At 43.9% G+C, this 24,453-nt stretch overlaps 4 protein-coding genes across 9 annotated transcripts in view; 2 read left to right on the top strand and 2 right to left on the bottom strand.

Annotated features, from left to right (window-relative positions):
* Window positions 1–5,004: 5,004 nt before the first annotated feature.
* Window positions 5,005–9,008, bottom strand: creld2 (CRELD disulfide isomerase 2). Its single transcript, XM_030439240.1, has 10 exons — window positions 8,608–9,008; window positions 8,376–8,458; window positions 7,937–8,047; window positions 7,713–7,804; window positions 7,392–7,568; window positions 7,188–7,286; window positions 6,686–6,769; window positions 6,343–6,438; window positions 5,536–5,676; window positions 5,005–5,366 (listed from the first exon to the last, which is right to left on the bottom strand). The coding sequence occupies exons 1-10, from the start codon at window positions 8,752–8,754 to the stop codon at window positions 5,308–5,310; spliced, it is 1,089 nt and encodes a 362-aa protein (XP_030295100.1). The 5' UTR covers window positions 8,755–9,008; the 3' UTR covers window positions 5,005–5,307.
* A 249-nt stretch (window positions 9,009–9,257) lies between these two features.
* Window positions 9,258–14,381, top strand: alg12 (ALG12 alpha-1,6-mannosyltransferase). The gene is made up of 9 exons (XM_030439542.1): window positions 9,258–9,428; window positions 10,456–10,588; window positions 10,709–10,882; window positions 10,966–11,160; window positions 11,238–11,341; window positions 11,461–11,684; window positions 11,822–11,991; window positions 13,011–13,086; window positions 13,175–14,381. The coding sequence occupies exons 1-9, from the start codon at window positions 9,270–9,272 to the stop codon at window positions 13,422–13,424; spliced, it is 1,485 nt and encodes a 494-aa protein (XP_030295402.1). The 5' UTR covers window positions 9,258–9,269; the 3' UTR covers window positions 13,425–14,381.
* zbed4 (zinc finger, BED-type containing 4) lies at window positions 13,934–23,717 on the bottom strand. 5 transcript variants are annotated; one of them, XM_030439540.1, is made up of 3 exons: window positions 22,504–22,822; window positions 18,529–18,756; window positions 13,934–18,330 (listed from the first exon to the last, which is right to left on the bottom strand). In XM_030439540.1, exons 2-3 carry the CDS (start codon window positions 18,568–18,570, stop codon window positions 14,791–14,793), a joined length of 3,582 nt encoding a protein of 1,193 aa, XP_030295400.1. In that variant the 5' UTR covers window positions 18,571–18,756; window positions 22,504–22,822; the 3' UTR covers window positions 13,934–14,790. The 5 variants fall into 5 exon arrangements, with proteins under 5 accessions (XP_030295400.1, XP_030295397.1, XP_030295398.1 ...); XM_030439537.1 differs by lacking the exon at window positions 22,504–22,822 and adding an exon at window positions 23,611–23,717 and having other exon boundaries at window positions 13,934–18,756; XM_030439538.1 differs by lacking the exon at window positions 22,504–22,822 and adding an exon at window positions 23,394–23,511 and having other exon boundaries at window positions 13,934–18,756.
* Window positions 23,710–24,453, top strand: part of brd1a (bromodomain containing 1a) — a 16,805-nt gene continuing 16,061 nt past the window's right edge. For both annotated transcript variants that reach the window (XM_030439535.1, XM_030439534.1), the window contains exon 1: window positions 23,710–24,018. The gene's annotated coding sequence lies outside the window, so the exon portion shown is untranslated. The remainder of the gene's footprint in view (window positions 24,019–24,453) is intronic.

Below are 24,453 nucleotides of genomic sequence, written 5' to 3'. Positions count from 1 at the left end.
CTGTTTTCCCGTTAAATGACACACTTTGTGAGCCTTTCACGGCGACACCTACTAACAAGAAAACCTGAGCAGAGAGGACTATGTCTTCCCCGAATTCTCATTTCCGGAGCAACGGGGGCCGCAAAACGCCCTGAATAATTCAAAGTGTTTGCTCGCTCTTATTGAACAGAACAGTCCCAGGTAGGACATCATTTTCACACATGAGAGGAAAACACCCACATTACTGAATGCTTAGTGAGTATATTTTTTTTTCTCCGCCGCTCCGGGCCGCGGCACAACAAGACCACCCCTGATGTGAAAAAAGTGTCACGACCTCTCGCGGTGTAAATAATTCAGGTTCACGTTATGTTTCCTCCTTCGCCCCGGTCAGAGCAGTCATTGATCTGAAGATGACGGGCTGTGAACGCAGACTCCGCAATGCGTAGCCTACTTTTACACATTCATGTGACGGCAAGAGGGAGATAGCCACAGCACGAATGTTATACCTGCTTCCGGAAATTAAGACATGAAGTGTGATTTCTTTGACATGGCTAACGGCGCAGGATCATGGGAGTTATAAACAACCACCACTGCTGATGACGACGTATTGAAAAGTGATAGCATCAGGTGATCAAATGAAAGGCACGGTTAGCTAAGACAGAACTACTGATTTCTCTGACACATTTGGGATAATGTAAGTACACAACTCAAGAAAATGAAAACAAAAGGTCGGTTTTGACCCTCACTGCTCTTCATCAACCTTGTTTTCAGCTACAACAGACCCCCTTTTTTTTCAGCTCGACCCAGCACCAAGCGGCGGACAGAAAAAAAAACTAGTCAAGAAAGCCAAAAGCTAAAACTAGTGAACAAGCAATGTGGAACAAGTTGGTGAGACCAAAACAGGGCTAATGAGAATAAATATTGGACCTCAACATGTGTGGACTACAAAACTTTCCGCAACTGTTGACTGAATCTTCAATTTTTGGGTGAACTTATCCTTTAAGAGTCAGGATTATGCAGATAAGTGGACACAGGCCTGCGCTTCCATTCATCTGCCTGGAAACGAACTGGATAAGAACATAAACCGCCTCTCTGGTGAAATCCAGCGTTCGGGTTCATCCATGTTTCAGGGGTCACACAGTCAGTGTGTTATATCCCCCTCACATATTTCCAATTTCCCCTCCCTTACCCCGGGCGGGCAGCTATTGCTACACATGCAACCCCAGCTGCTCCTGCGTCCGCCATCTAATACCGTTATTTCCCGCCAAAGTCTGCGTTTTATGAAGCGTCTTTGGCGCGGGAGCGCTGGTGTCGGGCCATTCGCCGAGGCTCCCCGAGCTTCCTTCGCGGCGCCCCTGGAAGATTAAAATTCCCAAACACCACATTGAGGATCTATATTTGAGTTCCACTTGGGTCTGCGCTGCACAGTTTCCAATTTGTTTGGCTTAATCGCAGACACGACCGCATCAGAGAGGGCAGCAAGTTTAAGGAGTGTCTGACATCAGAGGCGGTGCAGGCCACTGTCAGCTGAACAAAAGCACATGGTGCCACATCTGGCTTCTGGTTTAGCATGCTGTTTCCCTCAGCGTACCTCAGCACTGTATGATTATCCCTGTCCCACTGCCTTACAATGGAACAAAGAGGATTGTTGTCTAAGGATAGCTTTGGGAAACAGCGGCCCTGCGATTTAACCGCCGATGAAGGATGAGGATGAGGAGGAGAATCAGATGAAGGGGCAGCTAGTTGCGGCCTGCTGAAGTAGAAAAGCCTTCTGAACGGAGAAGATTACAGTGTTATCAGCTCGGCGTGCGTCTTTCTTCCTCCGCAGGTGTCCCGAGTAACCCCGTCAGTGCCCTCGCAGTCACCCCGCCACAGCTGGACCATGTGGTCCACAGCTGAGGTTTACTGGCAAAAGGAAAACCACCACAAAGTGGGGAGAAAAGAGCAGGGTGCCCCTCCAACCACACAGTGCCCTGGCGCACGCTGCACTGCCGCGCGTAAACACATGCACGTCTCGGTGCACATTTTGCGGACTCCGCGACTGGGGGTTCGCTACACCGCACGAAAGGGGAGGCCAGCATGTGGAGTAAACAATGCTCTAATTTCAACTGCAGGCGAGCCCAGTGGTTGGAGGAGCTTCTCAGGAGGGTCACAAGTTCATCATGCTGAGGACCTTGAGGACGTACCTGCCTGCTCTCTCAGTGCCTCTAACCTTCAATACCTGTTGTCCTTTTGTAAGGGATGAGAACATTTGGGTTGCTCACAATCAAATGTATAAATTATCAGGCTGCCCATACTGATGGGAGACACAAACAGATTTTACAGTGGGGAGTGCATCTCTGTCTCGAAGAAGCCACTAATTTCGGCTGATTTCCTGCTAACTTTGCCCTCGTCATCTTGCTGAGGAGCTTCAGGAAATGCTAACTCCTTCAAAAGTTTGCACTTCCTGCATCTTTACAGAAGAAGTTACACTGGCTAGAGTCTCGGAACCCGTCGGCTGTTCTCTGATGGAGATGTAGCCTCTGGTGGCAAATCAGTACCCAAACAGGCCAGGCTAGGTACGATCAAAAGATTTTAAATAATGTCCAGCTTCAGATCCGGTTTGGTCATGTCGAAGCATTAAACAAGGCCTATTCAGTCATCTACAGCGGACATATCCGTTATCAACAACAATACACCTTATCAATACACCTATAAACCTCAGAGTGCCCGAGATACAAAATCCTGTCCCTTGCAGACAGATTCTGCATACATGTGCCGATATCTGATTATAGAGATTAGCATGGCTACGGTTATGAGGATATACAAAAAAACAGGTGGGAAAATGCTGGAGTTTCCCTTTAAATTTGGATTCGTCAGCTTCATTTAAAAAGGCTGTAATACCCGAGAGTGAATCTACATCTCTAGATGAAACAGAACACTCTACTCCAGCTCCACTTTGTGGCTCAGGCCGATAAGACGGGTGGAGTGTATTATCTAACTCCAGCTTGAATCACCAAATCTCTGCTGCTGCACTGCTTGTGTGTGTGTGTGTGACAAGCGCAAAAAAAAAAAAACCCTCTTGAGTGAAGAAAAAGCCAGGTGAATCTTCAGCGATTACTCACAGCACAGTCACTCAGCATCAGCCTGCTGCCACGTGATCGTAAACTTTCCTGGACGAGTCGCTTTTCTCACGGAGGTGGAGAAAGCAGAGAGTCTCTTGTCTCCAAGCGATGAGGCATCTTATTAAATATTATTTCTCCTCGCTATGAAAAAAAACATAAATGGCTAAATTCACCTGGATAGGTGTCACAGCACCAATAGTCGGTAACCTGACTCATGTGTTAGTCAGTGTGCTGACTCACAGTGCCCTCCCGTGCTGTTCGGGTTCTCGTCTAACCTGACCCCTCTCACCAACACAAACACTTTCTCCCTTCAGCTACTGGTGATACATGGATATTACATGTGACCTATTTGTTGGTTAATTGAGATAATAAATACATTTTAAATGAGAACTTCGGTAGATTTGGTCCATTAATAATGAAAGTACCTCTGCTGGAAAAAAAAAACCAGCATAGACCAGCACCAAAGCACAACATATGCTGGTTTTGCTAACCCAGCTTAGCATCGAGACTGCAAATGAGGAAACAGCTAGCTTACAAACAGGCATCTCTGGAGCTCACAGTGACCTTATATGTCTAAAATTTATTTAATTTGTAAAAAAAAAAAAAAAAAGACAAAAAGTTAGCAGTAGGTGCCCTTGTTACCCGTGGACACGACTAAGCTAGCTGTTTCTCCGTTTCCGCTTTTTGTGTGAAGCTAATAAGCCAGTGTTTCTCAAACTTTTTACACCGTGTACAGCCTCAGAAAAAAACACGATGCCCTACAAGTGACACTATAATGGCCGACATTAAACAAACACGCGAAAATAGATTTTAAAAAGGAAAAAGTAGCCTTAATGCTTTGCGTTGTTTGCTGCTAACGTTAGCAAGTGCCGTGGACGCTTCAGCTGTGCCAAACATTTACACACAGCCGAGGATCGACGGGTGCTTTGGAGGACACTGAAGGCCAAGAAAACCAGAACAAAATACTCCACTACACCTTCCGCTTCACTTGCGATCAGGGAAAATGTAATGTTTTGGTACACAGAGAAAAATAATCTGATGAAGGTCTGTGTACCAAAACTAATTTTTTCCAGATTGGAGGCAAAGAGGAAAGCCTGCGGGAGTGAGCAAATGTAATTTATCGTTCCTGGTTTATTATTCAACCCTGTATTTTGCATCTGTACCAGCACCTTGACAACGCCATACATCTGGGAAGGAACCTTTTCCCAGCCTCCCTCATACACTCTTTCCATATAGCACAGTTAACATCCAGGAGTGAAAAGTGGAGGGTCGGCTCTGAGGGGGGTGGGGGTCGGTGGTGGTGGTGGGGGGGGACTCTCTGGTATTATTGCGTCTCTGCTGCCTCGCTACCAGCTCAGACAGGTCTCGACTGGCTGCTCCTCCACCTCGGCAAGCCGGTCGAGTCATAACAGCTGACATCATCCCGCAGGAAGCCTTACTGCAAGGTGAGACTTGGGTTAGAAAAATATGCTTTGATCCAAAAGGGGGCCAACGGAAAGGTCTTTCAAGAAAGTATCCTAAGACCCGAGTGGTGACGGTGCTGCCAAAAGATGATGGCGGTGATATAGTGGCTGTTGGTAAGTCCAGGCTACGTAGGAACACTGCTGATTATTGTTGTGCGTGGAAATTCTCCAAGATTTAGGATGTAGAAATTATGATATAGAATATATATTATGGTTTCCTGCGATAATACACACTCAAATCTGGTCATGCATCTGCGACATGAGGAGAAGGGAGGGTTAAAACCAGTGAGACACACTATGAGACCTTTCTAGATCAAGTAAAGTAAGGCCTTCATCTTTACACAGTAGTGAGCGTCCCCATTTCATAGGCTTAGACTGCCACCGTGTGGTCATCTGTGATCAAGATTCAAAACAGACACAAGTGTACAATAAAATATGCACATTTTGTTGACATGGTGTTACCTTAAATTGAACATGATTCACCTTTATTGAAACACCTTTGATTTTAAAACCATACAACAAATAAAGACATCAAGTGGTAGTTCGAGCACAGCAGAGAGAAGCAACAACGACCAGCGTACTGAGAGCATTAAATGTCTCTTTTTTTTTTTTTTTGTCCTTAAATCCACAATCCACGACTGGAGCAGCGGCTGTTGGTTCTAAGTGCAGCTGGTACTTTAAGTGCATGTTGTCATTAATTTTAAAAATGAGCAGATCCTCTTCACGATTCGCTCCCATTGGTCAGTTTTTGTTTTTTTACATCAGAGCTCCCCGTGTTGGCCTGCGGTTGCCTCGGATTCTTCTGACTCTTCATCTTTTTCTGAAGAGAAGAGAAGCATGAATAAATAACAATAATGTCATATATTCTCTTTGAATATTAATATAATTGTGAAGTTACAGAAAAATGTCAGGCTGAATTGGTGGCATTGCCCATGTATTTTCAAAAATAGAATGTGTGGAGCACATGTGAATCAGGTCCTCATCCTCACCCGACTGTGGTGTTTCGACACACTTGCCGTCTTCCTCCTCGTAGCCTTTCGAGCAGATGCACACGTAGCTTCCTTTGTTGTTGATACACTCCTGGTGCTCCTCACTGCACACGGGCTCCGGCTGAGAACACTCGTCGATATCTGGAAAACACAATGCGACACTGATACAACGACCTGACTCTCCTCTGATGCAGTCACTGTTGAAAGAAAGCTTTCATCACTGAGAAGTGGCAACAACTACAGCAAGTGTGACAAAATCAGTGTAATTGAAGCCGATAGGACTCAGTATTAGGAGAGGCATAGATACACCAGATGACAACAGACAATGCAAAAGCACCAAACGGATAGAATAATAAGGCAGATTTATAATAAATCACCAAGCATCAATCTTTAATCTGCAGCTTAAAGTAAGTCATGCACAATATGGATGTTTTTCAGCTGACACCGATGATGACCTGCTTCTCACAGCCGATACAGAGAAGATAACTGACAACAATGCACAAAAAGTTGCTAACCTGTGGTATATGCACAGCTGAGGGTATGAAAGACTGAGATGAGTTGAGCAAAGATGAACAATTTAATATTTCATGGCTTCTATTAGGATTTGTGTTAAAATCCACTCAACATTCATCTTTCTTTTTTTTTTTATTTTTAAAAAAGGTGTATACTGCCACCTACTGGATCAGAGTGTTCCTGCTGCACTTGCTGAAAACTTGAAGAAAAAACCACATCTCAGAATTCTTCTATAAATGATGTACCTAATAAAGGACGAACACCTTTCACCCATGTAGATATACGACATCGTACCTGTGCAGGTGCCCTCTGTGTCCTGGTACCCGCTGGCACAAGCCTGGCAGTTATCAGGACCAGCCCCAGTGCAGCCGGCACACACTTTGCTGCAGGCTGTGAAGGACAGACACAGAAACAGCTTTCTGTTAGATGGATATCAGCAAACAATATTCTAAGAAGGAGGAAACGCATTCGTTTAAAAACACATTTTTTGTAAACCAACCACAGTAAAAAATTTAATTTTCAGAGTTTTAGACACATTATGTTAACTGTAATATACACATACTTTTTTTTTTACTATATTAGTAGCTACTGTCCAAATCTAACAGATCAAAATGTTGCTCTTAACGGGAGTAATTACCCTTGCAGGAGTAGGAGCCATCCGTGTTCAGGCAGTATTGATCTTCTTCACATGGAGGAGGATCTTTGGAGCACTCGTTTACATCTGCAGAGAGTGTTACACAGACGGCTTGATCTACTGAGCATTCTTCACACTTTCTACCACAACAGGATGTACACACAAAAAAAAAAAAAAAAAAAAAAAAAAGTAAACCCGTTTCAAATTTGCCATCCAGTAAAATGATCAGTTGGGTTCACAAACATGACACATGATTAATTAAGTTCCCCTTTTTTTGCTGAAGTATATGTTCACGTCGAGTGCTCTGCAACAAATCAGGCGTAAACAAGTGAACTGTCAAACGTGACAAATTACATATCAAATATCAAATTCAGGCTGCTTGATTGTTATCCGCTTCTAAAATACGCTGATGCTGTAAGCACGAGTAACTTCCTTTAACAGGCTACCTGCACATTTAACCCCCTATATACACTACATGGACTTTTTTTTTTACTGGTCCTCTTACCGACACAAGCTTCCTGGTCATCCTCCTCCCAGCCTTCCTTGCATTCATCGCAGTCCTGATTGGTCGCTCCAGAGCAAGTTTTGCAGGACTCGTGGCATCCTGTATGAGGTGAAGCCAGAATTCAGAATGATGACAGATTTACTCCTTGCTGCTTTCCCCATGTATATGAAGCATTGCTGCTTGGTCAGTGTGTTGGAAGTGTACCTGTGCACAGAGAGAAGGTGTCGTTCCTCACTTCACTGAAGTATCCGTCGATGCAGTCTAGGCAGGACTCCCCTTCGTAACCGTGGTCACAGCTGCACTTTCCGTCCCCTCCGCGAGTCCCGTCGCCATCGCACATCCCGTTTCCATGACAGGGTCTGTCAGAGCCCCCCACACAGGCTTCAGAGAATAAAATCAGCACAAATACAAACACCATTCCATTAGTAAGACATGAATGCCGGTCACATGTTCTTGTGTTTATTAGTTTACTTTTAGGCTATACTGTGCAAATAACAGAACCACTGTACTCATGCTTTTCCTCACCATTGCAGTCAGGTCCAAATGTTCCTTTTGGACAGCACACTTTGATGGTTTCAATGCAGAACCATTTATGAAGATCAGGATGTTTTGTTTTCCTGCATTGGAACAGGAAACAACACAGGAAAACACGAGTTTACCACATTCTCCAAAGTGAAACAATCTTCTAAGCACCAAATTACTTGCCACCCAGGGTGACCCTGAAAACATTTGCATTGGCAGACTCACACCTCTTGAACCACCAAGTTTCGAAAAGGTCCTCGTGCTCCTCCAGCATCCGGTTGCACTCGAAGCTGCTGCTGTCGCACAGGCCCTCCACGATCTCCATCAGACGGATCTCACTGTGGACGAAAAACATGATGCAAGGGCGTTTCAAAAGAAGTGTTGCATGGAAAGTTAGTTCAGAATTGTGTGTGTGAGGCGTTACGTCAGGTAGGCCTCCCGGGAGTGGGGAATTAACAATTGCACCTGCCAAATGCTGCAGTTTGACAGTTTAAATATGCTGCCAGCCACTCGTGCAGTTAGATACACAGATATATATTCAAATGCATATCGCTAATCTACAACGTTGACACACTTCTTGTGCCAAGTGTAACAGCCTGCAGCTCTGCTGCAAAGCAAACAGGTCTGATGGCAGGGTGACCTGTAGTCTGGACAGGACAGGCTCACCTCGTCTCATATTTAGACAGTTTTCTCTCCTCCCAGGCTGTGTTGCCCCCACCGAAGCCCTGCTTTGCTGTTCTGTCAAAGCCCTAAAATACAAAAACACAGCCACTGTTTGTACAGTTATGGACATTTGGCAGCATTCAAGCTAGCAGGACACACCAACAATACATATCAAAGCAAGTTATGGACAAACTGGCAAACAACACAAAGAAGGGGTTCAGAAATGTCCTCTCACCTTGTTGAAGTTGTCAGTAATTTGCTGACAGGTCACACAGGCGCTTTTTAAATCTCTCTTGGCGTAGGTGACTTGAAAAAGTAAAACAAGAGTTACACAAAACAATAGCAGCGGCAGCAGCCGCAGCTGTGGACCGGTGGACAGCATCTCAGCCGTTCAATTCATAACAGGACACACGCCTCAGCCACTCGTAAGCAAGCGTCCAACTAACACTAAAGCGCTGCAGGGCTCGGACACATCTAAACGAGCCGTACTAAACATTAAACGTGAGTTTGCGTTATCTATGCAAAGCGCAACAAAGTGGTATTTACATGCCGGGTGTTGAAAAAACGAACGCTTTTAGATTTCCGCGTCAGCCTCTTGGTCGAATTGTGGCTTGCGCTGATTTGTTAGCGCTGCCTGTCAATCACGTGTGCAGCCAATCACAAGCCGCCACGCGCGGGACCAAAAGGTCTTTCCACACGTGGAAAATTCGATAATTCTCGTAGTAGTTATTTTAAATATTTTTGTTTTTCCCTTTGGCTGGCGCATTTCATCAAACCTCTGAATTATATCTTAACCCCATTAATAAAGGTGATTTTAATTCTTTTTTATCGATATGAAACATGTTGCGTGGTTCACTTCCTGTCTTGACCGGAAGTGATGTATATCTCTCAGCTGTCATGGCTGAAAAGAGGAATGTTTTGGGGCTGCCACTGCTGTTTTTATTAATAGCTGTGGCTCTCTTACATTTATTACTTTGTCCGTTCACCAAAGTCGAGGAGAGCTTTAATCTACAAGCGGCGCACGACATTTTGTATCACAGACTTAACTTTGACAAGGTAAGCAGGTGTTATAGATGCAGGTACTGGATGGTGCTAATAAGCTAACTATGCACAGCACCAGTGAATGAAATGATTATTTTCTATTTCAGCCTTTGTGAAAACGTTACTCAGACAACGCAGACGACACTTAAAGATAGTATGTATTTTATAGGTGCCCAGTTTTATATTGTTGCCAGTTGTAGAAGCTGGAAGTTGGTGAAATTCCTTGACAGTACCACAATTTGAATAGAGTAGAAATTTACTGTAATAAAGAGCCATGAGTAATGTTCATAATAACTACAAGGAAGCATTTATTTATATATACGAAGAATTATGTTGTCAGAAAATAAAAGCAAAATTATTTCTGCTATACTGTAAAATGTAATCTTACTGACATCAGAAATGATATTTTTTATTAGCATGTTATCTAAAAAGAAAAGGTATGAATATCAGTTTTATTTGTATAGCTCCAAATCATCAATCATTTAAATCATGTTGATGTCCACTATGTGATGTTTTCTATACTATTAAGAGCAACTGTAACATACCTAATTTCTCCTACGGGGATAAAATAAAATATTTCTGATTCTGAACTCTAGATTATTATTTTCATTGTTGATTGATCTGCTGATTATTTGCTCATCGCAGTTTCCCATTGCTCAGTGAAATTCTGAAGCTGTTTCTTTTTCTCTATCCAGTGGCCTAAAATGAAAAGATTCTTCATTTATTGTCATAAATAAAAAAAGGAAATTAGCAAATCAATACATTTAATATGCTGGAACCAGCAAATGTTTGACATTTGACGATTAATAGATGATCCAAACATTTGGCATTAATTTGACTAATCAATTAATCAGACTGCAATGCAGTATGCATGGTTACATCATATACATGTTGTACTTTTTCTTTTAAATGTGTAGGTATTAACCATAATTATCAACACTAGAGCAAAATAATTGAGTAAACTGTTTGCCCAAAAGCACTTTCTGTATTAAGATGTGGCTGTATCAGTGTTTCTGAAAACAGAGGCTTTGCTGTCTTCCAGTACGACCATCATGAGTTCCCTGGCGTGGTGCCGCGGACCTTCCTTGGCCCATTGCTTCTCTCCATGCTCTGCTCCCCTTTTGTGTTTCTGTCCTCTCTGCTGGATGCACCGAAATTCTACACACAGCTGACAGGTAAACCGTTAATATCTGCCTGATTCGCATCTTTCAATCCACTGTTGGGTCAAAAACAATGTTGCCGCATTGGTTTTAAACAGTCTAAATAAATGCGTTATTTTGATGCGTCCTTTTCAGTGCGAGCATCGCTGGGCGTGTGTGTCATCGGCGCACTGTGGCACATGCAGAGGGAGGCGAGGAGGCAGTTTGGCTCCACAGTCGCCGGGCTCTTCTGTCTGACGTGTGCTTCTCAGTTTCACCTCATGTTCTACAGCACCAGGACGCTCCCTAATGTGTTCGCACTGCCCCTAGGTAAGACAAAACACTAATCAATGAGTCTGGGTGAAGCGAGTGAATGCCCCAGTTACATGACGGTTTTACATTTTTCTTCCCAGTTCTGGTCGCGTTCACGTCCTGGATGGCTCAGAAACACGGCCGGTTCATAAGCCTCTCGGCTTTTGTCATCATCGTGTTCCGGTCGGAGCTCTGCATCTTAATGGGACTCATGTTACTGATGTCACTGTTGAGCAGGAAGCTGGGACTGCTGCAGCTGCTTTACTACGCTGTTCCTGCTGGGATCCTGTCACTGGGTGAGTAGATGTACAGTGTGTGAATATTGAAATAAATGATCCAAACAGTTTTTAAATTCCTTTGTTTTTTTTTCCAGCTCTGACGGTGGCCATCGACACCATCTTTTGGAGGAAGATGTTGTGGCCCGAAGGTCAGGTTTTGTGGTACAACACCATTCTCAACAAAAGTTCCAACTGGGGAATATCCTTTTTAATTTACAAGAGTACATTTCACTCCAACTTTTTGTTTAATTTACTGTCACTAAAAACCATAAAGGATGATCCCACCCCCAGTTCTCCTTGACTCCATCTCCCCAGTAAACCTCTCCCTTTCTGTGGTACTTTTACTCCGCGGTGCCCCGTGCTCTGGGCTGCACGCTGCTCTTTGTCCCCCTCGGCCTCCTTGACAGGCGGATGAGGCTGCTGCTGCTACCCACCGTGGGCTTCATCCTCCTCTACTCGCTGCTGCCCCACAAGGAGATGCGCTTCATCATGTACACTTTCCCCGTGCTCAGCTTGGTGGCTGCGCGAGGCTGTTCTTTCATGTGAGTCGAAACTAATTAGCCCACTGCTTGGATTCACAACTCAGGGCAGGAATCTACACTTGCGTGACTTTCAGAGAACAAATCATTTTAAAGATAGCATAAGCCATCGTTCACTTTCTCCTTCCCTTGTGCTTTAGTTTGTGCAACTACCAGAAATCCTGGATGTATAAACTGGGCTCTGCGGTTGTGGTTGGCCAGCTGTTGATCAATGCAGCGTACTCCGGTATCTGCCTATATGTTTCCCACCACAACTACCCAGGGGGCCGAGGGCTGCAGGAACTGCACAGGCTGTTGCCAGTCACAGCAGGTTGGAATCACTTTCAGCTCATTTTTGTGTCTTCTTAAAGGGATAGTTCGGGTTTTTTGAAGTGGGGTCATATAAAGTACATATCTATAGTCAATCTGTTTCCTACCGCAATCACCGATCAGCGCAGCCTCAGTTTGGAGAAGTAGAGAGCTGCTCCAGCCCAGACGCTCAGCTTTGTACTGCAGTGAACGGGGTTCAGCAAAAAAGCGAAATTAACCACCTAAAACAAGGCTCACCTAAAAAAATCTATATCAGGTCAAGTGTACGTTGTATAGGTAAAATTCACACCGCTTTACATCGCCGTCAGACCGCGCTTCCTTTTGGCACTACATTTTCTCAACCGCAGAACCCCCATATCCCTACGCATGAGCGCAGATCAGCTGTTGCCCAGTTACGCTAATGCGTAGGGATACGAAGGTTCTGTGGTTGAGAAAATGTAGTGCCAAAAGAAAGCGCGGTCTGACAGTGATGTAAAGCGGTGTGAATTTTACCTATACAATGTACACTTGAACTGGTGTAAAAAATTTTACGTGAGCCTTGTTTTAGGTGATTAATTTCGCTTTTTTGTTGAACCCCGTTCACTGCAGTACAAAGCTGAGCGTCTGGGCTGGAGCGGCTCTCTACTTCTCCAAACTGAGGCTGCGCTGATCGGTGATTACGGTAGGAAACAGATCGACTATAGATATGTACTTTATATGACCCCACTTCAAAAAACCCGAACTATCCCTTTAAACAAGAAGTCAGACCCACTATTAATTCTCTGCCACCTTTAAGAGCAATATGTGCATGTAGTATGCAATTTTCGGGTTAACTCTTAGATTGTCTTTTAGTTTTGATGTTTTCTACTTTGTGCAAGAATCTAAAATAATTTGTAACTTTATTTGGGCATGCACACAAACCATGTTATAATAATTGTAATTGGCTCGCGTTTTCAGAAATCGTACAAAATTAATATACTCACATACTCAGTCATTCAAAACATTCAAGTGTGCAGTTAAACAATGCCTTTTTCTCCTCAGATGTCTTTGTTCACATCGACACTTACGCTGCTGAAACTGGAGTTTCTCGCTTCTTGGAGCAGAACAGAAACTGGAGGTTAGTACAATTTTCAAACTCAAACTTTGCCAAAAGCCAGTTATCACTTCTGTAATGCCATCACTTTTATTTTTTTTTCCCCCAACAGATACGACAAACGTGAGGACCTGAGCCTTACAAATCCCGAGATCAAAATGTACTCACACCTACTGATGGAGGCCAACGCCACCAAGATAGGGCTACTTCAGCACAGTCATCAGCCTCTGGCCTTCATAGAAGGTTACAGCAACATTGCCTTCAACATGCATCACTTCCCTCCTCTCAGTGTGCGTTTGGACAGAAAAACAGTGCTAATGGAGAGAAAGACTGCAAGCGGGCAACAAAAAGAGGGAGTTTAACGGGAATGATGCATTGGATTAAGGAGTGACCAAGAAAAATAGACCAAAGGTGACCGAAACAAGTGAAGGGTACTGTGAAGAGAATAACAAATCTCTCATCCGTCACATTTGTCTGCAGTAAAACTGCTTATGTGCTACCCAAGAAGAAAATTGTTTTACTGAGCCGTCAAATCTTTCCGGCTACTTAAAAAGGTTCACTGTTGTCATGCTAAGGAGTAATGGATTGTTTCCCCTGAAAAGCAAGGGGATAATTAAATGTCTTCTAGCAGACAAGTGCAGGACTTTTTTTCACCTTCTCCAGACAGATTTGTATTTTTTTTTTTTTTTACCTCAGGTTGTGATGTTATATTTTGTAGATGGATTTTATAGACTAATAAAGCTGAAACCAGATTCCTGAATTGCACTTAGATTTCTCAAGACACACCTACACACACACACACACCACTATTTAAACTCGTCTAAACGTTAAAACCTCCATAACCAATGAAAACGCCTCAATACCTGCGATATTGCATAAGGAAAACCTTTATTTACAAATGACCACAAAATTTGCATGGTTCCAGTCTCAATGCTAAAACATTTATCAAATTAGGTTCAGAAGTCATTTCATATAAAAATGTACAGTACATTGTTTTACTCAATAATAAACCCATAATTTAATCCCCTGGACATAAACTTAAATTGTGCTTAAGAGACAAATTGTATATTCCAAACAAACTGCTTATTCTGAAAATACAGCAATATTATACATACTCTTATTAAAAACATTTAAGCGAGTTAAAAAAAACTGGTCTATTTCTAAATGACAGTACCATGAGCCACAAATTCACAATGAAAATTAAATAACATTAACTTAAAAACATCTTTCAGTCACAGCATTTATTTTTGGGCCATGTTTTCATCCAGAAAACAACTCTGCATCTAACTTTAACACATAAATCATCAAGAAGAAGAGGAGAAAAAAAAAAAAAAAAAAAAAAAAGCATCCTGAAGTGATCTGCGCAATTTAACAAAATATTTACAGCATTTTGACCTGAAGTAGTTTTGGATAAGGCACAAGGAGAGAGTAGACACGGAAAACAAAAAAACATCGATTTACAAGCAAACACATTATCACCAACCCCTACAGCTAGAAAAACCCTCCCTCCCTGATACACTTTTGACTGAGACTTTTCATCACAACAGCTCCAAAGTGTTTAACAGTAGTACACAGAATACAATAAAACCCTCAAATCTGGCCTTTGCATTGAGAATCAATCAGTGTATAAATTGATATTTTACATTTTGCCCAACAGAAAAACCCCCATTTCACAGCTACGCAACTTGGTCCTTGATAAAGGGTTTTCAAGTTAATGGTCAGCGATAATCAGTACTGAAAATAAATCAAAGGGAGGTTGACCTTGAGGAAAAGCAGACCCTCCATGTTCTCCAGTAGAGGTCTGGGCTGATTTAGAGTACAGTTGACACTAGCTGTGCTGAACAGTGTCTCTGCTGGGACGATGCTGGGAGGGCAGCCCACGTAACGGGCAGCTACTTTGGCAAGTTCGGGCCACAGGAACTTTTTCAGGTTCCAATAGTCGAGGGGATCACAGCTTTGATCAAGTATGTCTTCCTCAAGGTACTCCAGCACTGTCAGCTCTGAGGACTTTGGCTTCTCCTCGTGTTTTATCTTTTGTCGGACGTCGGCCATTAGGGACCAGAGGTTGTCCTTGTTTGAGTCGGAGGTGTCGGATGAAACGGGGGCCTCACTGCAGCCATTGGGCAGCAGAGGCTTATCTGCTGCTGAGGTAGAAGAGGACAAGTCAAGCTCGTGGATTAGATCTTGCTTACATTGCTCAGCTTCTTCCTCTGTGAACAATGAAGTCTTGTATCGTGGGTCCAGCATGGTTGCCCAGGTGTATCGTGGGTCACGCAGAGTTGCGGACATTCTGCTCACCATGGCTTCCTTTAGAGACTTGAGCATGTTGTCTATGCCCACAGTTTCATCAAACAGCAGGTCTATCTTTCGATTGAGGATGTGAATTAGTGGTATGACTTGTCCCAGAGTGGCAGTGCGGTTGCTCATCTCCCTGTAGGCGACCTCAAAAGGTTTCAGTGCATTGCAGACCGATAGCATGACCTCCCACTGATCACAGCTGATAATTTCCCTGAAATTGCACTCGATCGACATCTCGTCGATGGCTTTCTTCTGTTCCACCAGCCGCTCCAGCATGGTAAAGGAAGTCCTCCATTTTGAAGGAACGTCCTGAATCAGTTGGTTCTCTGGCAGCTGGTGGGCCCTCTGGAGCTCAACCAGCTTCTCCTTGGCCTTTGCTGAGCGGTGCACACGTTCACAGATCTTTCGTGCAATACTCAGAATGTTCTGAACCATTCTCTGGCTCTTTATGGCTTCGCTCACAATGAGGTCTATAGTGTGTCCAAAACACTGCATGGTGACATGGCCATGGTCCTCCAAAGTGTTTCTGATGGTGTGGTTATCAGTTACAGTGAAACCCTTTTTCAGCCCTGATGAGGTGATCCAAGAATCCCACAGATACTCGAGCTGCTTTGGGATGTCATGCATATCGTGATCACAGTCTATCTGTGAGACACTTAGGAGAGCGGAGCAGTGAAAGTCCTGACCCTGGGGTCTGACACTTGACTCGTACGTTGCCCAGTGGGCACTGAGGGTCAGGTATTCTCTTGTCTGGCTACTGACCCAAATACTAGTCGTGAAGTGGACAACACCACCTTCAGCCTCTTTCAGGTGGGTCAGCACAACATCCTTCACCCTTTCGTACATATCTGGTATGGCAGTGCTGGTAAAGTAAGAAGAAGGTGGTAGAGAATACTGAGGCTGGAGGTACTCAAGTAGTCTGTTCAGTCCAGCATTCTCCACCATAGCTGATGGCTGAAGATCCAGTGCGAGCAGTTCAGCGATAAGTTTGGTGATTTTTTTGGCAACCGGGTGGTGTTCATCAAACCTCTCGCGAGTCTGTTCTGTTTCATAAACAGAGGTGTCCATGAGCTCTTGTTTAACGCGAATTTCAGCAGACGGCACATCACCTGAGATAGTATTGTTGCTTTCTAGAACATGTCCATGAAACCTCTGCATATGCCTGAAGAGGCAGCTTGTGCCGAGGTTTGTAGTCTTTTTGCCTCTGCTAATTGTGCGGCTACAGTGCAAACAAACCACCTTTGTGGGATCAGCAGGTGAAATGGAGAAATGGTTCCACAGTTTCGACGTCTTTTTGCTGAAAACGGGCAGGGGTTGTGGCTTTTTCTCACTTGCAGGGCTCTCAGTTTCTTTGGTTGAAACTGCATCTGTTGCTGTGAGACTGACATAGGGATGAGGGGAGGACTCCTTCTCATCTGTGCTTTTTTGGTTTTTGAGGACGTCTGGGTGGCGTCTCATAAGATGCCTCATCAGACAGCTTGTACCAAAGTCGCCCCGTTTCCCCCGGCTGATGACGCATGGACAGTAACGGCACAGTGCTTTTAACTGGTCAACTGGTGAAACTATGAAATGATGCCACACTTCAGATTTCACCCGTTTCATGATCTTCTTGTTTTGCTGGAAAACTGAATGATCCTGATTGAGGCTGGGGCCCTCAGAGAGGTCGCAAGGTGAGGAAGTTAAGGGTGTATCCTCCCCCTGAGTTTTGAAGGACAGATTGAGAGAGGACTCCTGTCCCGAGAGATGCATGAGCTCTTCAGATTCCTCTTTTATATCCATGCTTTCCACTATGCTTTGGGGTAATTCATCTGATATGGTTTCTGGCGAGGATGGAAGAAGGGGTGATTCTTTTTTAATTTCCAGTGGATCCTGTAGTTGTGTGCGGGACAGTAGTGAGGGCGGGTTTGTGTAGGGTGGGGGAATGTGGTTGCCCTGTCCATTTTCCTCAATGACAACCTCTTTGTGGGCCCTCCACATATGACGGATAAGACAGCTTGTCCCCAAATCCTTCCCATTTTTACCCCTACTGAATTCATTCATGCAATGGATACATACTGCTTTGGAATTGTCAGCAGGCGACAGGTAGAAGTGTTTCCATACAGCTGATCTCCGACGGGAACTCGAGCCTTTAGGTGTCCCAGGAAGGCGCTCGGGCACTCCGTCAGACATGTCTTCAAGGTTGTTTTCATTGGAATGTGAGAATGAGAGCATGCTGCAAACAGTGTCAGTGTTGGCATATGGTTCTAGTTTTGGTTCGACTTTGGGCAACACTTCTTTGGATGACAGATCTGAGTTTTCAGCTGAGGAGGTGGACGGTGAAGTGTTCTTTGAGGCAGAAGAAATAATGCTATTTGTCAAGTCTCCATTTTTTGGTGAGTTTGGGGAGGGAGGTATCAAAGATGAGGGAAGCAAGCCAGTCAGATTTGAGGATGGGTCTACTCCGTCTTGTAAAAGCACAGTGGGGTGAGCCCTTCGTACGTGCCTCATTAGACAACTTGTGCTGAGGTCTTTCTCATTCTTCCCCCGACTGAACTCTTTCATGCAGTATAAACAGATCGCTTTGGTACTGTCTCGTGGTGATATACAGAAATGGTTCCATGCAGGAGATTTTTTCCTTGGGTTGGCATTACTCCTCATAGATGACAAAAGGCTCTGAGTGACAGCATCCATGGCAACATCATAAAGGGTGCTTGTGTATCCACTAAATAAATTGCTATACTCATCACCATCTCTAGTTACAAAAGGGCCAATTGAGCTACCAAATGCGAGCCTTTCATCATCCTGGGTGTCCTCCTCCATTCCATTAGCGTCCTCAGTCTCCTCTTTGATATGCTGACTTTCTTCATTGCCATTTTCATACTTTTCACTCTCCATATTTTCCTCAGTATCAGTGTTTAGGCATTTGTTTGACAGAGTGGGAGATGCTGGATCAGTCTCACTTGCTTGGTCTGACTCCAGCTCTTTGTTGTCCTGAGAAGATAAATGAAAAGAAGGAGGAGAGTCTTTATCCAGTGTTATTGAGGAGCAAGCAGGTGACTTTGCATCCACACTCTCATGAGGATTAATGCTGTAGGATTTGAACACATAGCCATCCTGGCCCTCAATTTTCAGGCAGGTCCCTTTTGCCTCTCTCTTTTTACTTTCTATGGAGCCATTAGGTTCACTGACCATATCCTCACTCATGTGAGGGACATCTTCCTCCCCATCCATGGCAGCAGCCCAAGGGTTTCTCGTCAGGTCTGTGTTGTCAGATGCAATCAGTTATTTCAGGTGTAGGCATCGATACTGCAGTTCTCAAGCGGGAGTTGTAATGAGTGTGTGGCTGTCTGGGACACAGGCTGCCTGCTTGTCCTTCTCCATTTATGACTGAAGTATTTCCACCAGTCTGCACACAACCTGGAGAGTGGGAGAGAGAAAATAGATTAAAAAGTGTATTCTCCCAAAATGACGCAGGTAAAATACACAGATCAGCCACAGCTTTAAAACCACTGGCAGGTGATCTGAGTAACACTGATCTTATCATAATGCAGTGTTCTGTTGGGTAATTTGGGTCCTTGCATTCTTGTGGACATCCAAACATTGTGGACCAAAGTTCACCCCCTCACGGCGACGCCCCCCGACCCAGCAGGACAACGAGCCCTTCCATACAACAAAAACTTCTCAGGAACGGCTTGATGGACGTGACAAAGAGCTCAAGGTGTTAACCTGGCCTCCAATTTCCCCAGACCCCAATTCGATCATGCATCCATGGGAAGTGCCAGAGCAAGTTTGATCCATGTAGGCCGAACCACCAGAAATACAGGACCCAAAGGATCCACTAAAAACGTCCTGGTGCCAGACACCACAGGACACTGCCAGAGGTCTTATGACCATGCCTTGATGGGTCAGAGCTATTTTGGGTGCACAAGGGGAACCCTCACAATATTAAGTCAGTGGTTTTAAAGTTGTGGCTGATCAGTGTAGATATTCTGTTATGACACAGATGTCTTGTAAATTACATACATACTTTAATTTTATAAAACAAATTGCCCTGGCTCTTTACACAAGGATTAATGTGTAAATGTGTGTTGATGTTAAAAAGTAACAAAATGTCTTTTGCTGTACAATCAAGCTTTACAAAACTCTTGCCTTGTTGACCACTTTGATTTTCAATTGAGTGCAACCTTGCGGTAATAGATATGGAAATGCTTGAAATTGCAAATTGGCAAGCTCCACCCAAAGACAGTTTTCATTTTTGTTTCTATTTGTTTCTCCACAGTTTCTTATCTGTCTTATTTACATATGCAGGATAAGCCTGGACTTCAGGTCCTTCATTCATGGCCCACAGCTTAAATATGCAAGCAGCAACCTGGGAAACTGTAATCATCTAATAGGGGCAAGAACACTTCTCCTAGCTTCTTCCACAGAACTGTTGCTCGATTTAGTCAGCTTTCTGAATCATAATCCCCTGTTCCCATTCCCATAAACTGAATACACTTTCTCAATACTGACAGCCACAATATTAAACAATATTAAAATCGGCTGCTTTATATTCTGCAGGTTTCTGACCCGTCAGGGCATGGACACAAGACTTATGAGGTTGCCTTATAGTGTCTGCCATTAGTGGATTGTTTGGGTCCTGTGGGTTGGGGGATGGCCTCCATGGATCACACTTGTTTCGACACGTCCCACAGGTGCTCGATCAGATTGGGATCTAGGGAATACGGGGTTAACACCTTGAGCTCTTCGTCATGTTCCCTGAGCAATTCTTTGGCAGTATTCGGGTGCAGCAGGGCACACTTTCCTGTTTGAAGGACCACTGCCATCAGGGAGTGCCATTGCCATGAAGGCAGGTTTCCCAGCCAAACATTGTATTGTAACAAGATGATCAATGACATATACCTTACTCGTCAGTGGATTTAATGCTGTGGCTGACCAGTGTATCATGAAGCTTACAGAAGAAATATTCATATAGTTAAACTGTCAATAAAAAATGTTCAGTTTTCGTTTTGGGACTTTATATGTTCTGTAGTGCCAATGCCTATTTTTTCATCACATTTGATTAGCTATGTATAACTGAGCATGGTACAGTAGATCTATGAACAACTGAAAACGTCCTACAACTCTGCAAACATGGTACTTAAATGTAGTGTAAACTGAATGTGGATCAATGTATAAAGGGTGCTTTTTTTGTATCACACTGAAATATTTCAACCACACTGCAGAACTGACTGGTAAATATAGAGGAACTAATGACTGAAATCATCTCTGGGTAGTGTGTTAGTCACAGGACTCATGTTTTCAGGGACACCCAGTTTACCATTTCTGCCACGACATTGTTAGACCATCAGCTGTTTCTCAGCATCACACAGTTAAAATTATCCTGTCATAATACAGGTAGATTTACATGCATGAGTGTGATCAGTACGCATGGTGAAACGTACCAGAACACATGCATTAAAACGTCAGTTTGTTAGCTCCACTTAGCTAAAGCTAATGCAGTCCAATACAACAGCCCTGCAATACACAATACCTTAATCAAAGGGACACCATATAGTTTGACAAAACAGTATCATAATTGTCATATTAACAATATGCATGGGGTAATAATACAAATCCAGATATAAGTGTTTTTTAATCACTGAATAAACAAAATGTTCTCTAAGGGAAAAGTGATACCCAAAACACTGTTTGAAGCTAGAAAGGTCACAGCCAAATATACACAAAGTAAAATGGATACTTTGTATATTCAGTTTATCCACTTGTGAAAATTAAAACAATCTGTTTTAATAGTTTATTTTGGCATAATAAAAAAAAAAATCAGTAAATGAAGATCTTACGCCCCTGACTAAAAAAGGATTCCCCATAACTAAATAGTGCACCTTTAACGCTACATTTTTCAGCTTTTGTTGAAATCTTTTCAGAGAATATCCAAACTAGCCTTGGTGACATGAATGGGGTAGTCAAAATATCAAAAACACCTCTCAATATACTGTAATAGTTAAACAGCTCAACAGTTTACAGGTTACATTAAGTTATATCCACAACTCGACAAACAACATTATTTTCATGAAAGGAGTATTTTTTAAATGTATTAGAATACATCAGTTTAGATTATAAACCGGTAACTGGGTGGACTGGTGTGTACTTTGCTCATTGGACCAATGTGATCAAGCTCTAGCATACTAAGCAGACTAAAACTACATAATTGTATCTTTACAATACATGAACAAACAATATAAACGAGCCCTAAAGGAGGCTTCACATTGCACAATACAGTGCGTGCAAGACACATAACGTTAAGCTCTGACAACATTTGCCCAAGTAAACATGATCCCTTAGATCCAGACTAACTTGAACCTCAACCTGTAATAAATGTTGGTAAAAATGTATCGTTAATTCATCAAAATCTAACCTGGGGATTGTAAGAAGGATAACAAAACGGTATAACTGATTAATAATACGCGAGTCCGTTTCAAAAAGAGCAAGCAAAAGTAATTAATTTCCTAAGTGAACAGTGACAGACAGTTTTTCCGGGTTTGGCTCAAGTGCTAGTCAGGAAGATGAGAGAGGACAGCAGATATCTGCCAACGCTGACTAGCCTTCGTCTTTACACAACACACCAACTTGTAAATGCTTATCCACACATCCAGCTTTCGGTTCACCTTTGTTGAACAACAGCTCACACAAACCCTGACCCTTGTGCGACCGTCACGCTGGTCAATATTTAACGCTGTAATTAAAAAATTCGGCCAGTTAGGCTACATCATCAGTAAACACCACGGTGGCTATCCTGGTGCTAACTGGGTTAGCCACAAGGCTAATAAACACACAAAAACAAAACATAGGGTACAACACCGCTGTCACATGGGCTAGTGGCACAAATATTCGACGCAATGAAACTTCCACAACTATCCCATTAACGTGCTGGTGGCCCGGGGAGAGGCGTTCGGTGAAAGCTCGGACCACACCACGACTGCTAGCTGGTTAGCTGCCAGCTAGGCCACACACACACACAGGACATACAAGCTAACCTGGCGAGGCAGAACCCAGCCGTGGCAACACACGAACCACACGGGATCCGAATCAGACCGGGGCTCGCCACGACGTCCCCGGCCGAATTAAACCTCTCCTCGGACGCGTACGTGTGCTCGGGGTACTTACTGTGAAGTGTGGCGATGCGGGACACAAGGTTTCGGCTCCTAAACAGTTAAATATGACACATTTGATTGATCCGGAGGGGGGTTCACTTTGTTGCTTTTGTCTCCTGGTTAGCTAGCAGTTCACGTTCGGCCGGAGCAGCTCCACACAGCGTCGGACGGAAGGAACATGTTTTAATGATGTCACCGGGCGCAGGGGGCAACACGTTTAAGCAGTATGTCACATTACATGTTTATTTGTCACTCGTAAAAATCAGCCATGGACGACTTACTATTAAAATGACAGTTGAGAGGTCTGTTGTGACATATTCATTTATTTATAATACGCGCGAATAACAGTATCAATAATTTTTTGGGGGGGGGTACACTTTCATCATATAACTAACTTTCTACTGTAATATAACACTCCATAATAATCATAATAATAATAAAATAATAATTTATAATACAGTTTTAATTTACGTCAATGGTTGATCCAGTTTGAACATTAGCCGAACTTCTTCGGTATCGGACGCAACCTCCAAACAACCACTGGCGGCGGTTCGTTTAACTAATCGAACAAAGTTCGACCGCTTATTACTACGACATAATGACTTCTCAATTAACGCACGACTTCTGCTCCGTGTTGCGTTCACGGCTTGGGGCCACAGCGCTCATTTCACATACGAATCTAACTGTATATATTGTTGGTTTTATCAACACGACATTAAAACTCTCGTAAACCGACGGGGGTTGCTTTTTTTCTTCACCTCAAGGATGCGATCTGGGGCGAACCGGTCACCAGGGTGGGGCATTTAACAGCGGTTTGTTGTTGTCCTGGTCCCTGTGTCCTCTGTGACTAGAGGAGAAATGCTGAATCAATAGCCCGAACCATGACACACAAGGCACACCGACCTGAAATTCATACCCGTCGATTGTGACTACACTCCCCCCTCGCCCGGTCCCGGAGAGCCAAAACAAGACGCACCGTCCCCGGCTTTGCTCAGACAGTGCCCCGGTTCGCGCTTTGTGTCCAGCGTACTGCTAGTAGGGATCGAGTAAAAAAAAGAAAAGAAAAGGCAATGCATTGATTGTGTGACAGATGGGCTTTTGTGTGAAATCTACGACTCACCACCAACATGACCTCCAGCGTCACACGTAGAGTAGTGCGTACTGGTGGGAGTTGTCTGGTGAAACGCATTGTTGTGTTGGGGGATGAGCCCGTTCGTAGTGCTGCTGCTGCTGCTGCTGCTTTTTGCTCCTGGTCGACTGTGGCTAGCGAGCGACTCTAACCTATGAATGGTCCCCAAAAGCAAACGATACTGTGTTCTGTGTGGGATTTCACATCGAGACCTCACAGGCACCAAGCAGGCCTCTTCATCTTTTTCATTAGTATCTGCAAAGACCCCAGTATCGCCCGTTGGATGAGAACACTGTGTACGGAATTAGAGCCACTTAGCAGGCCGTGTCGCCATTGCTTTGTAAGGCTGCGGGCTAGCTACCGTCTTCCTCAGCTAGCAAAACTGTTCGTGAATCCGAGGTATGTGCTTTTGGTTTATATGCATTCCTGTGTTTTGTTCTGTGGCCGTGAGAAGACGTGTATGTAATGCGTCTGCAAAATGCGCGTTCAGCGCTACACACTGGGTCTGAATTAACAAACGTTGTTGTTTTTTTTTTAAAGAGCTCTTGTTTTGCTTGACGCCATTTGCACCGTTCAGGGGGGTGGCTAGCTCCGCTGGCTAGTTGGTTAGCTAGCTGGCTGGCTAACTAGCTAATGTTATTGTTAGCAACTTTGCCACTGGGACTGTCGGTTGGTTGGTTTAACGGCAGTTGCACCTCTGCACCAAACGGCCGAGGGCTAACTCCTGCGCAGTCATGTTGAAACCGCTGTGAGTGACCGCCTCCCACCGCATTTAAATGCCCCAGCTCATTGACAAAAGTGTAACGTACCACATCACAACACAGCCACAAAGTC

This window comes from Sparus aurata, chromosome 14 (assembly GCF_900880675.1).
Source record: "Sparus aurata chromosome 14, fSpaAur1.1, whole genome shotgun sequence".
Taxonomy (NCBI): domain Eukaryota; kingdom Metazoa; phylum Chordata; class Actinopteri; order Spariformes; family Sparidae; genus Sparus; species Sparus aurata.
This window is presented reverse-complemented; position numbering and strand designations above follow the sequence as displayed.

Bases quoted from the DNA above. Each gene is read 5' to 3' on its own strand.
- zbed4 (XM_030439537.1), bottom strand. From the start codon at position 18,570: ATGGATGGGGAGGAAGATGTCCCTCACATGAGTGAGGATATGGTCAGT.
- creld2 (XM_030439240.1), bottom strand. From the start codon at position 8,754: ATGCTGTCCACCGGTCCACAGCTGCGGCTGCTGCCGCTGCTATTGTTT. The intron at 7,287-7,391 runs GTACACTTCCAA...CACCTCATACAG, and splicing joins CACCTTCTCTCTGTGCACAG to GATGCCACGAGTCCTGCAAA. The intron at 6,439-6,685 runs GTAATTACTCCC...TGTCCTTCACAG, and splicing joins TGGCTCCTACTCCTGCAAGG to CCTGCAGCAAAGTGTGTGCC.
- alg12 (XM_030439542.1), top strand. From the start codon at position 9,270: ATGGCTGAAAAGAGGAATGTTTTGGGGCTGCCACTGCTGTTTTTATTA. The intron at 10,883-10,965 runs GTAAGACAAAAC...TTTTCTTCCCAG, and splicing joins TGTGTTCGCACTGCCCCTAG to TTCTGGTCGCGTTCACGTCC. The intron at 11,342-11,460 runs ATATCCTTTTTA...TCTCCCCAGTAA, and splicing joins ACAAAAGTTCCAACTGGGGA to ACCTCTCCCTTTCTGTGGTA.